The 15,728-nt window shown below is 40.6% G+C and overlaps 1 protein-coding gene across 1 annotated transcript; it reads left to right on the top strand.

Annotated features, from left to right (window-relative positions):
- The first annotated feature begins 1,892 nt into the window (after positions 1 to 1,892).
- On the top strand, positions 1,893 to 14,359 carry LOC138029079 (uncharacterized). Its single transcript, XM_068876763.1, has 3 exons — positions 1,893 to 2,465; positions 11,257 to 11,741; positions 11,881 to 14,359. Coding segments are annotated over exons 2-3 (822 nt in total). The 5' UTR covers positions 1,893 to 2,465; positions 11,257 to 11,740; the 3' UTR covers positions 12,702 to 14,359.
- The last annotated feature ends 1,369 nt before the right edge of the window (positions 14,360 to 15,728 follow it).

Genomic DNA, 15,728 nt, shown 5'->3' with positions numbered 1-15,728 from the left:
AGGCCAAAAGGCCAAGTCAAAACTATATTTCTTGATTAACTTCATGGAGCGTTCATCGTCTCAGCAAAAGAAATTTGATGAAAAATCAAGAGTTACATACCTTTCTTGTACCTTTTCCTTAACGCTTTTTCTAACTTTTCTAACTTGTCTTTTAAACACTCTCATATCTCGACCACTTTAGTGATTCATAGTGCCAGAGAAATTATGAAGTTCTACTAGAGACCAAATGGAACTCTAGGAGTCAGGATGGCATGGTGGTCATAGACAGCGCTTCCCACCACTGCAATCGTATGTGGACTGAGTTCCAGTCGGTCCCAACCTGACTCGACAGTTTTACTCTGGGAGGTCCGGTTTTTTTCCCTCTCTTGCCAAAATCGACTTGCAGGTTCTTTCCCCCTATTTTAAAAGGAAACCTTTTTTTACCCTCATTTATATGATACTTAAAGTTGTCATATGCTACAAACGATGAAAGTGTCAGGGTAACTCTTTAAAAGCAGTCAAATACTGTAGTAAAACGATATTGAGATTGCGCATTGTTTCACTTAATTTGTAAAGTAGAAATTAAGGCAATTTCCTTTTAGAATGTCAATACCATGGGTGTTCCCACAAGTCTTTCATACATTGGTATATTCCAGAGGATTCAGTGGTAGTATCATGCAATGTTCCAAAACAGTTTCTTAGATCTTTGAGTTCAGTTTTTCGGTAAAAGATGTCAACAGCATTAGAGGCCTGGTGCAAAATATAGATTTGTTAATATGAGTGAATTATAAGAAACGTTTATAGACAATAGGGAAAAGATAAGATAACAAAATTAAACTATCTTTCGTCATTTTTTTTTTTTTACTAATAAATGAATACATAAGTTAATTGCGCTTTCTCATTTTTCTCAGGGTCGGATACAAAGTCGTTTGCTGGATTTCGGGCATGTTACTGTGTGAATGGATATTTTCGAAGGCACATGTTTAACGCCTGCGAGTCATGTGAACAACGACCCGGATTAAAATGCGAAAATGGTACGGTTAGTCTTAATCCGGGTTACTGGTGGAAATGGGAGAACGATACATACAAAGAACTTTACAAATCCTTCAGCGACTTCTTACAGCGGAATTCTTCTGTTGGAGACCAATCCATCATAGAGTACCGATACCCTCTTCCTCAAGAATATAGCTGTCCAAGACCGAAATCATGTCTGGGAGATATGAACTCCACATGTTTTGCTGGATATGAAGGACCATTGTGTGAAGTGTGTAGTTATGGATATTACAAACAGTTGAAGACATGCAAAGAGTGCCCCTCAACAGCATGGATGACAGCACAGCTTTCCATCATGGCAGCAGTAACTATTATAATCGCTGTGGTTGTGGTTTGGAGAAGCAGGAAACAAGCCAAGAAGAAACAAGATCGCTCCGTAGTTGATATAATTCTTGGACGACTAAAAATTGTAATCGGTTTCTACCAGGTAACATTTGGAGTTATCGATGCATTTGCATACATCAAATGGCCAGACTCTCTCGAGCTTATTGGGAAATATTCTGAGATGTTACAGCTAAACATTTTCCAGATTGCTCCTATCCACTGTCTCTTTCCAGATCTAAAAGTCAATGCTTTTGGAAAATTGTTCACTGTTCTCGGTATCAATGCTGCAGTCGTCATTTTAGCATTCATTATTTATGGCGTTTGGAAGGTCTTATTAAGCAGAAAGACTTTCCTGAGTCAAGCGGAAAAAGTGAAGAAAATTTCCGAAACAAAGCAGTTGGTCTACAGAACAGTCTTTTTTTTCCTTTACCTAACCTATCTAAACACCTTCTCCAAGACAGCAAATGTTCTTCCCCTTGCCTGTCAAACACTGTGCCTTTATGAAAAACGTGAAAAGTGCGATACGTTTCTAAAAGTTGACTTTAATGTCAAGTGTTCCAGCCAAGAATACCGACGATCTGTGATTGTTGCATATTGCAGTATTTTGTACATCATGTTTCTACCTCTGGCTGTTTTGGTAGTTCTGTGGAGGCACCAAAGGTCATTGAAGAAACATGGCGACAGAGCCGACGATGAATCCACACATTCCCAGCATCCAATTCCAGAAATTGTCACAGGATTACGCTTTTTATTCGCAAATTACAACACTCGCACATGGTATTGGGAACTTGTTGAAATGGCTCGAAAGGTGACATTAACTTCAGGCATTATCCTGATAGGAGGTGAGAGCAGAGCCTACGTTGGGTTAGCATTAATTATATCAGGTCTCTATGGTATGCTCTTTGCGTTCAAGCGGCCAATAGCGGAACCATTTGAGAACAGCCTGATGGTTTCTTCCCTTGCCGTCACATTCGTCAACCTCGTAATAGGTGTTGTCAGTAGAATACCAGTAGAGAGCGCACAATCCTCGCTGGACTCATACATGGACCATATCATGTTCAACGCATTGGTATTTGGAGCAAATTTTCTGGTTATTGCAATTCTTGTGGGTAAGCATTTTGTTCGTATTTAAGCTTAAATCAAAAAGAGTTGGGACGAACCCTAACCTTAGCCCTTACCCTAACATACAGCAGTACACTTTATTTGGAAGATACCACGCTACGATTGAGACAAAGAATCGGTTTGTACTTTGCGGTCCCAATTCCTTTATTTTTAATTTTCATCAGAGAGCAAATTTACAGACTTATATTCAAAGTGCCCCCATAATCCTCTTTAGTTATAGATCGATCCGGAGATACGTAGTCGTTTCCATACTTTGATCTCCCAGAGGGTGGGGAGTGGCACTATTTACTTTGCCCAATGATGAGCACACCATGCTTAAATATGACGAATGAAGAAAATGTTCATTGTTACAATATAGTGACTTAGTTAAGAGGATGGTTGTTCATTGCAGAAAAGACAAAGGCAACCATGGAGGTCATAGTTTCTGGCACAAGGGTGGATTAGAAAATAATGTTCATCTATCACTTTGTGGTCTTGCCCCAGCTCACAAATTGATTTATTCTAGATTCGCTTTGCGCGCGAAACAAACAAAGGGCCACCAATATGAACCAATCAGAAGAAGTCATGTCACGCGTGACTGATTCTGCCATGTTTTTTTCAGGGACATGACAACTGATTTTCCCGGGAAAGGGTATTCTAAAAATAGACTTATTTGTGACTGTGCTGGGGAGCCCATTCATGTTATAACAACACTCTTATCTAATTCACTCTTCTTTGGCATCAGGAAAATCTGTTTGCTCATTACTTTCCATCTTGTGGTATAACAAAGATTGATTGAGTTGCAATGTCAAAGTGAAATTTTCAACTTAAGGACGGTGCCTACTATTGCTATCGCGCATACGTTCTGCGCATCTCGAGATACTCGTATGGGTGGTGTCTTTTAATACAGGGATATTTTTGCGCGGTTCAAAACCATGCGGAGAAAGAAGAACTTGGCAAATGCTCTTTGTTTCCGAAGAAAAAATTTTGGGTAAACACGCATTTTTCAGAGTCAATTAAGCTTCAATTTAGAAACAAAAACTTCATACATTGCTTTGTATTTAAAGCGGTTTACAAATATTCTTGATTAATTATCTGCGAAAAATACGTGTTACACCCAATTATCTCTTTGGATTTCAATAACACTTGTCAAGATCTTCTTTTCCCGCATATTCAGTAAACCGCGCAAAAATACCTTTGAATTAGCAGACACCTTCCTTAAATTTAGCCAACTCAAACAAAGTAGTCCGGAAGCCAGGACCCTAAAAGAAGGGTTTCGTACAATGATCAGGTCAGAAAAGGTTTGATAGCGGATTTTGATAGAACAAGACCTGCTGATCAATGTCAGCTAGTTAGTAGAGTTGATTTGTGGTATAGATCACAAGTTAAGCTGCTATTTTAATAGGCCACCCCTTGAAATTCATGGAAACGAGGCTGAGATACAAGACCATTGATAATACGTAAATTAAACGTTTATTTTGGCCTGAATCTACAAATATCGTTACACCTTTGTAGCACGAATCTTAATCATGTTCAGATTGCTTAAAATGAGGTCACGTGACCGAACACATGACAGCTGCAAGGTCAAAAATGGTGTTTTATAGCTTTTACTAGCCTATTTTAACGTCTTCATTACCATAAATGTGTTAATTATTCATAGATATTCTGGTATTTTATACTTACTGTTGGTACATTACACACTTTAAGACAAATTCTAGCTTATTGAGACTGAAACAATAGCAGAATGACAATTTTTCTCCCATTTCCGTGTCAACATGAAAATGAGGTTCATTCCGGTAGCTTCTGTTTACGGCGTTATCTGCAATTGTTTATCAAGAGAAACCTCTAATATCGTTACTTCTTAACAAATTATATCTCAATCATGCTCAAACTTTGCAAAGCAAGGTCACGTGACCGAACACGTGACCTCAGACAAGCCAAAACATCTATTTCAGTACTTTTGAGTACTAGAAAATGGCTATTAAATCAACAATAGGTGTTACTGTCCCAGGAAGTCTTCTTCCGTAAATAAGGCTGTTATTTATTGTAATTTATGACTACATGACTTGATTCTACATTTTTTCGGGCTTTTTTGCATTATTGACTTGTAGCTAAAAGCAGGAGCCGATCTGTTTAAGGCATCTACTGTATATTATACTTTAGTGTACCTTAATAATAGATTTTGTGGTTAGAAATTGCGGGTATTCTGTAGTGTGTTGCTCGTTTTTGCAAGTATCAGCGTTACTTTTGTGGGAAACTGAAATGAGGCTGTAGCCTCTTTTTCAAGAGTCTTCAAAACGAGGCTATATCATCCAACATGGCTGCCTCCATGGCCGAAGCAGTGCAATCTCTGTAAGTACATTTATAGAATAGCTGTATCTTACTTACTTCAACTAATACTTTTTTATAAAATAATAAAAAAGACTTCTTCAACAATCGACAATCGTTTTTCATGTCCTTTTAGAACACAATGTCAAACAAAATTTCAAAATGTTTAGATTTGGTTGCCATATTCTTTTTTGGCTTTGATTTTTTTTTTGTGACACATTACTTTAAAATTCGTTATTAGATTATAGAATTTTTTTTTTGTGACACATTACTTTAAAATTCGTTATTAGATTATAGAATGGCTGATAAAGGTTCCTTTCCTGAGGGCTTAGCCATACCGTTACTTCCAAAATCGAGAAAAAGAAAACTGTCCCGTAGCACATTGTGTATTATTTGCCAGACTGACCGCCCAGGGGAACCACTTAGAAAGGCAAAGGAAGACTCTATTGAAAAAGCGATAAATGCAACGGAACAGCGTCGTGACGAGGAAGTGCGGGCAAGGTTTGTGAGTCATGACGCCGGCACGGGAATTCATTGGCACTCAACTTGTTATGCATCATACACAAGTGACCAAAATATTCGCTATAAAACGCCTAGCGATGCTTTACAGCATACAAGCCGCCGAAAGGAAGTCGACGTCATCTCTAGTAGGACTATTCGTTCAGCAATGGCCCCAGTTGATTGGTCGAGGTGTTTCATTTGTAAAAATAAGACTCATAAAAAGAGTAGAGATCTTATCAATCTATGCACATTCGAGGCCTGTGAAAGCATCCGAATAGCGGCTGAAAGAAAAGGAGATACCTCTATGTTACACATTTTAGATGGTGTGAATGGAGACCTCATCGCAGCAGAGGCAAAGTACCATAAGAACTGTTTCGCTACATATGTCAGTAAGAAAACCACGCTTAGCCTGCCCAAAGGAGAAGCCCTAGATTCACCTCACGAAAGGGCTTTTCAAGACCTTGTATTTGATCTAGCTGCTGGTATCAAACAAGGCAGAGCATACGATATGATGTCTCTATTAAGCAAATATCAGGAAATTCTCACACACAAAGGCGCTGATAGTCCGGAAAGTTACAACACTCAAAATCTAAAAATACGCTTGCAAAAGCATTTTTCCACTTCGATTGTCTTCCATCAGCCAGCCGACCGCAGTAAATCTGAACTTGTCTATGCAAGTACCGTTAACATTCAAGATGTTCTAAACGCATGGGCAGTATTTCAGAGCCCCGAAAATGGAAACATAAGCGTCAACGACGGCAATGAAACACCACAGTCAAGTGAAATACGTCGTGTGGCAAGCTTAATCAAACAAGAGATAAAGAAATGTACAGGCATTAACACCAAACCACTAAATACTCAAGACGTCAGCATGGAGACCGCCAGACAACTCATCCCGGACTCTCTGTATTTACTAATCAAGCAGCTCGTGTTCTCAGATAAGCGGGCTAGACCCTCTAATGCGTTGAACCAGTCTACCGCAATTGAAGACGGACGACAAATCCTCAGTATCGCACAAGATATCATCCATTGCAATTCCAAGGGACGTGTTAAGCTTCCTAAGCACACCAGCTTAGCTATATGTGTTCATCATCTGACAACATCTAAGCGGCTTATCGAACTGCTAAACAGAATGGGACATTGCGTCTCCTACGATGAGATGCGCGCAATGAATACAAGTATTGCAGAGGACGTGCTTGCCAAGGCTGAAGAGTTCGGTACTGTCATACCAACTGTAATAAAGGCTGGTTCGTTTGTACAGATTGCTGCCGATAATAATGATTTAAATGAGGAGACTATCGACGGGAAGAATACTACGCATGCAACCACCATGGTTATTTATCAGAACAGAACCTTTGGTCCAGATCCACCTCCCAGCCCAGTAGAACAGAGACCAAAGCGACGTTCATTACAGGCAACGGGGACGGTGTACGACATCGAACAGTGTGCAGTTCGAGGAAGACGTCCAGCTGTAACTGATCACGTTGGCTCTGTTGACATGAAGTGGTATGATGATTTGAACAATGAAACAGGCACCTCTCGAAAAACTGATTTCATCTGGACTCTTCTTCGGCTCTGTCCCAAGAAATTTGGAGAAGCTGTCGTTGCAGATGTATGGGAAAAGCAATCAATTCCAAGTTGGGCAGGATTTAGCGCCATTCTCTATCCTGAGATGCCAGTACTGTCCAATGATCGATGGATCATCTAATGACTTTTCGACCATATACACAGTGCTGAAACATGCACAGAAGATAAGTACCGCGATGGGTCAAGCCGACGCCGTGATAACCTTTGACCTTTCCATATATAGCAAGGCGAAGGAAATACAGTGGAGATTTCCTAACGAGTTCTCCAATGTAGTGGTACGCATGGGCGGATTTCATATTGTTCTGAACTTTCTTTCACTGTTAGGGAAGAAATTCGCTGATTCTGGACTTGACGACCTCTTGATTGAGTCAGGCGTATACGCTGCTGGTTCGACGTCCGCTTTAATGAAAGGGAAATCTTACAACCGAGGAATAAGGGCACACAAGCTCTGTTTAGAAGTGTTCTTCCGTCTCATGTGGGATGCTTTTATTCTCTGGTACGAGTCACGGGATGAAAAGATCCCAGAAGAACCCGTTTTGCACAAGATTGTGGACTGCGTTCGAGCGGTGGAGGGCGACAAAGAGAGCGCACGAGAGAGTGTGAGAAAGATAACAACAGATCTGACGGAAATCACGGATCTATTCGCCATCTTTAAATCAGAGAATCAAGTAAGGTCCAACCTATTTGCGTTTTGGGATGAGTATTGCTCTATGGTCACTACCCTTTTACAGTTTCTAAAGGCAGAGAGAACCGGAAATTGGAAGTTGCATCTTTTCAGTACTGCAGCAATGTTACCTCAATTTTTTGCCATGGACAGGCAGAACTATGCTCGCTACCTACCTGTTTATCTCGCCGATATGCAGAAACTGGAAGTAACTCACCCGGAAGTCTATAAGGAGTTTGCTGAGGGGAATCATTCCATAAGTCGTTCAGGGCAGCCCTTTTCACAAGTGTCCACTGACATGGCCCTGGAGCAGTCGATCAATGCTGACTCGAAATCAAGCGGAGGAGTGATCGGGATATCACAAAGTCCGTCGGCTCTTGAGCGGTGGTTTTTAACAATACACGAGCGAGCATCTATTAAATCTGCTCTGAAAGCCATGTTCGGCCTTCAAGATGGGGGACAAGCATCGCACAAGGAAGCAGCTCCAAGAAGAGTTCGACGAGACGAAGAAGATGTCAAGAAGATGATCAGTTGTTTTTCTTCAGGCTTGATGACAAATCCTTTTAATCTCGATTCGGATGCGCTTCTCAACATTGCTACTGGAGTAGTTCTTCCGGAAGATGTTGCCCAGACCCTTGTTCACAGTACCGAGAAAGGCCGGCAGCAAATGAGGGCCTTCGTCGAGCAGCGTATTAATAGCAATGCCGTTGGTTTCTGGGAACCAATACCCAACATGAAGATCAAGACGTTCAGCAGCGCAAATAAGAAGATCCACGTCAAATCCAGCGACAAGCTTGTCACTGTTAACGCGGATAGGGACTTGTTTGGCAGGCTCCTTATCGTATCGAACACGCGACAGATCTCTCTGAAAGATGTGCTAAGCTTTGAATTGTCTCCAGTACCATATTCACTCGCAAACGCAGATGGGAGTCTAAGAAAAGGGACAAAGAGCGTCCTATGCTCTCTTCTGGAGAAAGACGTTAACGTGGTTCAGCAACTAACAGCATTACCTAATCCAACTGTTGTTATCATCGACGGCATGGCTATCATACAAATGTCAAAATCTGCCGGAACAAGTACCTTTGGGGATCTTTCTGAAACGTACTACAACATCTTCACTGCCCCGCTCTTTTCAAACAACTGTGTGCAAGTCCATGTAGTCTTTGACCAATACTGGGAGAACTCCATAAAGGAAGGAGAGCGGGAACGACGAGGAGCATCCGTTGGTCTTGAAGTGCGGATAGGAGGTCCTACCACTCCAGTCCCCAGGCAATGGGGAAAGTACATTTCCAATCCCAAGAATAAGGTAAGGCTTAGATTATTTTAGTTAACAAGTTTTACACTGAAACTGAACTTTCGTTACCAGCAATGTGAATTGGACATCAACATTTTTTGCCTTTGAGTGTAACCATTCATAAGAGATTCCAATTCTCAAATGTGTGCTACATATTTCCAATACCAGGTTTACCTGTGCGATTTCCTGTCGGCTGCGCTCTGCAGACTCGGTGAACATCAGCTTCCCCCACAGAAGGAGCTTGTGATTGGGGGTGGCTTCAGAGATGGCGAGAAAGCGGTGACTGTGACAAGAGGTCAGTGCAGAGAGGTCCAGGCACTCCGATCAAATCATGAAGAGGCTGACACCAGGATGATATTGCATGCCAAGTACGCAGCAAGAACAGATAGACGACTTGTTATCCAGTCGCCTGATACTGATGTCCTTATCCTAAGCGTTAGCCACTTTAGAAGTTTGGGATGTCCAGAATTGTGGTTTCGCACCGGATTGAAGGACCGACAACGAATGATTCCAGTGCATGACATCGCCCATGCTTTGGGTGAAAAGCTTTGTAGATCTCTTCCTGGATTCCATGCAATCACGGGCTGTGATTCGACCAGCGTTTTGGCGGGTATCGGGAAGAAGAAGGCTTGGAATAGTTTTTGTCGTAGTACTGACCACCAGGATAGCGTGTCTCATCTCGGAGAGGAACAAGAATTGAACGTAACCACAGCCGGCAAATGCGAAGCCTTTGTTTGCAGTCTATATACGACATCCAAAAAGGCAAGCACCGTAGATGAGCTGCGTTACTTCATGTTCTGCCAGAAAAAGCAGAAAAACGAAATGCTTCCACCGACGTCTGATTGTCTACTTCAACATCAAAAGCGATCAAACTACCAGGCCTTCGTCTGGAGGCATGCTCTTGAAGCGATGCAAGATCTTGAGTCACCAGAGAGTCATGGATGAGTGAGGGATGAAAAGCATTTTTTACCAATGCTAATGACAAAAGCACCGGCTCCGGAAAGTCTCCTCGAACTGACGACGTGTAAGTGCAAGACGTCTTACTGCTTGCGAAACTGCTCCTGCAACAACACAGGGCTTTCTTGTACTGAAGGATGCTACTGCATGGCAGATGATGAAGTATGTAAAAACCCGCATGGTGTTACCTGCATAAGTGACTCTGAAGAAAGCGACGAGGAGTAAAAAGGCTCTCGAACTGTTGAATTGTTTAATGTTTGACGTATATTTTCTACAGAGCAAATTTATAAAGGCAGAAATATTGCTATTAGTAATCTTCTATACAGCATTTCATTTCACTGACAAAAAGTGTATTGCAAACAACAGATTTTGTAAGATAACATAAGTATCGACGTATATGCGTTCTGGGCGATTTAATAGGCATCTTTTAGCACTGAAATAGATGTTTTGGCTTGTCTGGGGTCACGTGCTCGGTCACGTGACCTTGCTTTGCAAAGTTTGAGCATGATTGAGATATAATTTGTTAAGAAGTAACGATATTAGAGGTTTCTCTTGATAAACAATTGCAGATAACGCCGTAAACAGAAACTACCGGAATGAGTCTCATTTTCATGTTGACACGGAAATGAGAGAAAACTTGTCATTCTGTTATTGTTTCAGTCTCAATAAGCTAGAATTTGTCTTAAAGTGTGTAATGTACCAACAGTAAGTATAAAATATCAGAATATCTATGAATAATTAACACATTTATGGTAAAGAAGACGTTAAAATAGGCTAGTAAAAGCTATAAAACACCATTTTTGACCTTGCAGCTGTCACGTGTTCGGTCACGTGACCTCATTTTAAGCAATCTGAACATGATTAAGATTCGTGCTACAAAGGTGTAACGATATTTGTAGATTCAGGCCAAAATAAACGTTTAATATACGTATTATCAGTGGTCTTGTATCTCAGCCTCGTTTCCATGAATTTCAAGGGGTGGCCTATTAAAATAGCCGCTTAACTTGTGATCTATACCACAAATCAACTCTACTAACTAGCTGACATTGATCAGCAGGTCTTGTTCTATCAAAATCCGCTATCAAACCATTTCTGACCCGATCATTGTACGAAACCCTTCTTTTAGGGTCCTGGCTTCCGGACTAAAGAGGCTAGGTGGCAAAGCTCAACTATGCTTAGCGTTCTTTTTTAAACCATCTTACGAGTTGTGTTACTTTACTAAAACAAAGTAAGTTTTTCTAGAAATTTTTACTCAATTTCGATCGAAAACACTTCAGCATCTTACAATATGATTGGAATACAGTGACACGAACAAACATCCGGGCATTTACAACCACTGGGGGAAAAAAACAGTCGGGCGAAATATGCATTTTGCAAAATACCAAGCTCCGTTGTTGTGCTTCTCGTTCACTTGCGATACCATACAAACGTATTCACTTCTTTTTTTTTCTTTTTCTTCTTTTTTTAGTCCAGTACGGCAGGTATTTTCTCCGCTTTATTAAAGAGTGGCGTAAAAATCCACAATGGTCTCTTTCGTGTTGCCTGGCGTTGCTTTTGCCTCTTAATGACCTCCACAACGAAATACGAGGAATGACAGGGAAAAATTTGCTGAATGAACAAGTCCAAACTGGTAATTTTAACATGCCATCAGTATCTAGTACGTTAAACGAGAGTGGGGCAGTAAGTTTTGAACTTGTTACTATTCATGGGGAGCCGAAAGAGTCAGTTAAACCTCGATCAGTCAACTTTGGCTTTGAAGAAAGCGACAACGGTGGCCTTGAAGAAGAAGATGCTGACAAAGTGGCATTTAAAGCAAGAAAGAAAAGTAGATCAGTAAGTTTTGAACTTGTTACTTTTCATGAGGAGCCGAAAGAGTCAGTTAAACCTCGATCAGTCAACTCTGGCTTTGAAGAAAGCGACAATGGTGGCCTTGAAGAAGAAGATGCTGACAAAGTGGTATTTAAAACAAGAAAGGAGAGTGGATCAGTAAGCTTTGAACTTGCTACAAAAGAATCAGTTGAACCTCTATCAATCAAATTTGGCTTTGAAGAAAGCGACCACGATGGCCTTGAAGAAGAAGATGCTGACAAAGTGGCATTTAAAGCAAGAAAGGAGAGTGAAGCCGTAAGCTTTGAAGTTGCTACTATTCATGAGCAGCCAAAAGAGTCAGCTGAACCTCGATCAGTCAACTTTGGCTTTGAAGAAAGCGACAACGGTGGCCTTGAAGAAGAAGATGCTGAGAAAGTGGCATTTAAAGCAAGAAAGAAAAGTAGATCAGTAAGCTTTGCAATTGCTACTATTCATGCCCAGCCAAAAGAGTCAGTTAAACCTCGATCAATCAACTTTGGCTTTGAAGAAAGCGACAACGGTGGCCTTGAAGAAGAAGATGCTGACAAAGTGGCATTTAAAACAAGAAAGAAAAGTAGACCAGTAAGCTTTGAACTTGCTACAAAAGCGTCAGTTGAACCTCGATCAGTCAACTTTGGCTATGAACAAAGCAACAATGGTGGCCTTGACGAAGAAGATGCTGACAAAGTGGCATTTGACGCAAGAAAGGAGAGTGGAGCAGTAAGCTTTGAAGTTGCTACTATTCATGAGCAGCCAAAAGAGTCAGCTGAACCTCGATCAGTCAAATTTGGCTTTGAAGAAAGCGACAACGGTGGCCTTGAAGAAGAAGATGCTGACAAAGTGGCATTTGATGCAAGAAAGGAGAGTGGAGAAGTAGGCTTTGAAGTTGCTACTATTCATGAGCAGCCAAAAGAGTCAGCTGAACCTCGATCAGTCAAATTTGGCTTTGAAGAAAGCGACAACGGTGGCCTTGAAGAAGAAGATGCTGGCAAAGTGGCATTTGGCACAAGAAAGAAGCTGGATCATCACGCAAACCCGAGAGCGACATTCGACACTCATTTCTGACTGGCTTGTTTGAAGTATGAACTGGACTGACTCAAGATTATCGCGGACAACGGCATTCTTTAGTAGAAATATAGAACCTTAAGTCCTTCAATAATGTAACCTGGCAACATATGATTATCTTATTTGATCGTGAAATCTTTATCAGGAATAGAACATAAATGATTACCTCCACGTAAGTCTCAAAGTTTGAAATTCCTCACGGCACATTCCTTTCATTTATTCTCCACCCCTGCCCCTTCTCCCGAGATTCTGTCTTTGAGATTGTTTATCGTTAAAACTCTAGATTAAACCGGCTGGTTCTTAGAAATAATGTCTGCCGTTGATTCTGTCTTCCTTGACCATAACTGATGAGGGCCAAAGTCTTGGATACTCTAAATCTTGTATCGTGAGTTCCTTACCATGTAGTATTTTTTAGATAAAATGAACATGCAACTGACGACAATATAAAGTTGTCACGAGAGGCAGATCGCGGGAAAAAAGGGCATTGTGAATGACACGGATCGCATTCTTCCAAAAAACAACAACCAAAGTAAGGATTAACCTGAACCGATCACCAACCTGTCGTTTGCAACTTATACTGATACACAGCTAGTTGACAACATAAAACAACAATATAACTGTGAGCATAGCCTTGAGACAAGTAATGAACGAGGTTTAAGAGTCTTTTATTGAGTTCATATACGTGTTAAAATAATTAAACGTAAATAGTTTCAGATTTTCTAACCAAGAAAATTTTTTAAAAGAAGTAAAAGTGTTTGATCTCCTGTGCGAGCAGTTGTGCCTTGAAGCTCAGTCAGTGTGCCAGACTGGTTGAAGGCTCAGCGTTGTCGCTTTGCTGTTTTCCAAGACAGGAAACTTTGCAAAGCACTGTCTCGTCTCACTCGGGTGCACGTGTACAGATGGTCAACGGCGACATACTGCAGGGAACGAGCATGCTTTGGTCTAGCGTCCCGTCCAGGGATGAGTAGTAAAAGTCTCAGTCGCTTCATTCTACAGAAACCGGGATGAGCTCCAGCAGTGTGAACCCTCAAGGAACGAGAGCGACTTCGCTTTGGCTTGCAGTGCCAACCATGATGGGTACTAATCTGGCTAATATCGTACTTTACAAAAATCTAATTATCTGGAGCATTCAGTTGTTATGTTCTCATCGATGAACAAGTTCAGGAGTAGACAAAGTCAGCAGTTTAGTTTAGTAACTGAAAGAGAAAGCATTGCGTGTGCAGCACCGTGTCATCTTAAAAAGTAATTAAGTAATTTCATTGTATGAACAATATTAAGCCTTCCAAAAATGGAATCGTGTACACGTGTGTTGACGAAGAGACCCGGTGGTGAAGATGGACTCTCCTGATTATGGACTGCTGCCTTGTAAAAATATCAAACACGATGATTTGCACAATTTATTGCTATGCATGGTTATGCCTTCTTAACTTTACTTAACCTTATCGTTGAAGACCTTTGGAACTTACACAAGCTTTTTAAGCTGGTAAGCTGCCAAAATGTCGCATACAATTTTCTTTATAATGCTTAAAAGACCTTTTAGTGACTGAATGCATGATAGTTTATACCGTGTAGTTTTGTTTTTAAAATTGCTATAAATTTTAGTAGTTTAGTTTGCATCTTGTGATGTTGCCAGGTAGCTGCTTAGCTTCAATAAAACAATGCCGATTCATTGAAGAAAGGAAGATAATTTTATTTAACTTAAAACAAATGATCTTTTAAAATGATCTAATTATCTGGAGAATTCAGTTGTTATGTTCCGATCGATGAAGATCAAGGAGATGGAAAAATCTTGCTCAAGGCCTTTGAAGTTTAAAAAGTTCAAAGGCCTTGAGCAGGATTTTTCCATCTCTTGGAATCCTCAATAATAATACCATGGGAGATCTGGAAGCTGAAACGTAGGCCCCAAGGTCCAAAAAATGAGATAAGGCGGGTTAGGGGATCCTTGGTAGTATGCCTCCAGGCTTCATTAAAAAGACAAAGATAAAAATTTGGGAAAAAAAAAAGAATGATAATAGAGACATTAGGATTTGCATATATTTGATACCCTTTCTTAAAGGGGCTAGGTCACGCAATTTAAGGCAATTTCAGCACTGATTCAAATGGTCATAGAATTAACTAAAATATCAAAATGACTGTTCAAAACTATATAAGAACTCTAACAAAACACAGGGAAGCCAAGAAGGGACATGGATGGACAAAACTGGAGAGCATTGAAATTGATTAAATTTGAGTAAATTTGAAAAATGTCGGCCCACCTTGTTTCAAATTTATATCAGTCTATATCAAAATCATTCTCAGTTGTTATGTGGCCGTGATTTTGGAAATGAACCTAAAATAGCGTGACCTAGCCCCTTTAAACAATGCAGTAAACGTATTTCTGAAGAAGGAACCTTGCTGCCGAGCCAGCCATCTTTGTAAACAATCGTTACTAATCCCCGCCGGTTAAGTCTACGGGTATAGTTGCATGGACATTTTACTTGAAGGGGTACACTACCTGTACCCGTATACCGGTATATCTTGCAGGTAAAATCCGCTTTCGGGTTGAATCCGTTTTAACCTTCTGTAGGTTATATTCATGATCCGCAGCGCAGGTTGAATTATGCACTCAACCTTGCTTAACCCCCCTCCCCCTCCCCCAAAGGATACTTATACCTTCCTCCTCAAGCTCTGCCTTACGCATCTCAACATGTCTTCTTAATCTTTGGTGTCATCTTATCGGTTTCTGTATTCGTACACTTATAATAATTCAGTTTCAACATTACAACATGGACATGGTAAGGGAACAAAGAACTGTACTATGCACTTACCGGTACTCCAACTCGCACCCTCCATATCTGTAGTACTGTGTCTTCACCTCTACACTAAAACCACGAACATGCTAAACCCAGCACAGTTCTTTTCATTATTTTTTTTTATTTTTTTTATGATTGGTCAATTAATGTCTATGTTTATGTTATGTTTTAAAGTATTAATATCTCTATGTATATAGAACAGATTGAAATCATCAGCAAAGACGTGAAATGCAAG

The sequence above is a fragment of the Montipora capricornis genome, chromosome 13, assembly GCF_036669925.1.
Source record: "Montipora capricornis isolate CH-2021 chromosome 13, ASM3666992v2, whole genome shotgun sequence".
Taxonomy (NCBI): Eukaryota; Metazoa; Cnidaria; class Anthozoa; order Scleractinia; family Acroporidae; genus Montipora; species Montipora capricornis.
This window is presented reverse-complemented; position numbering and strand designations above follow the sequence as displayed.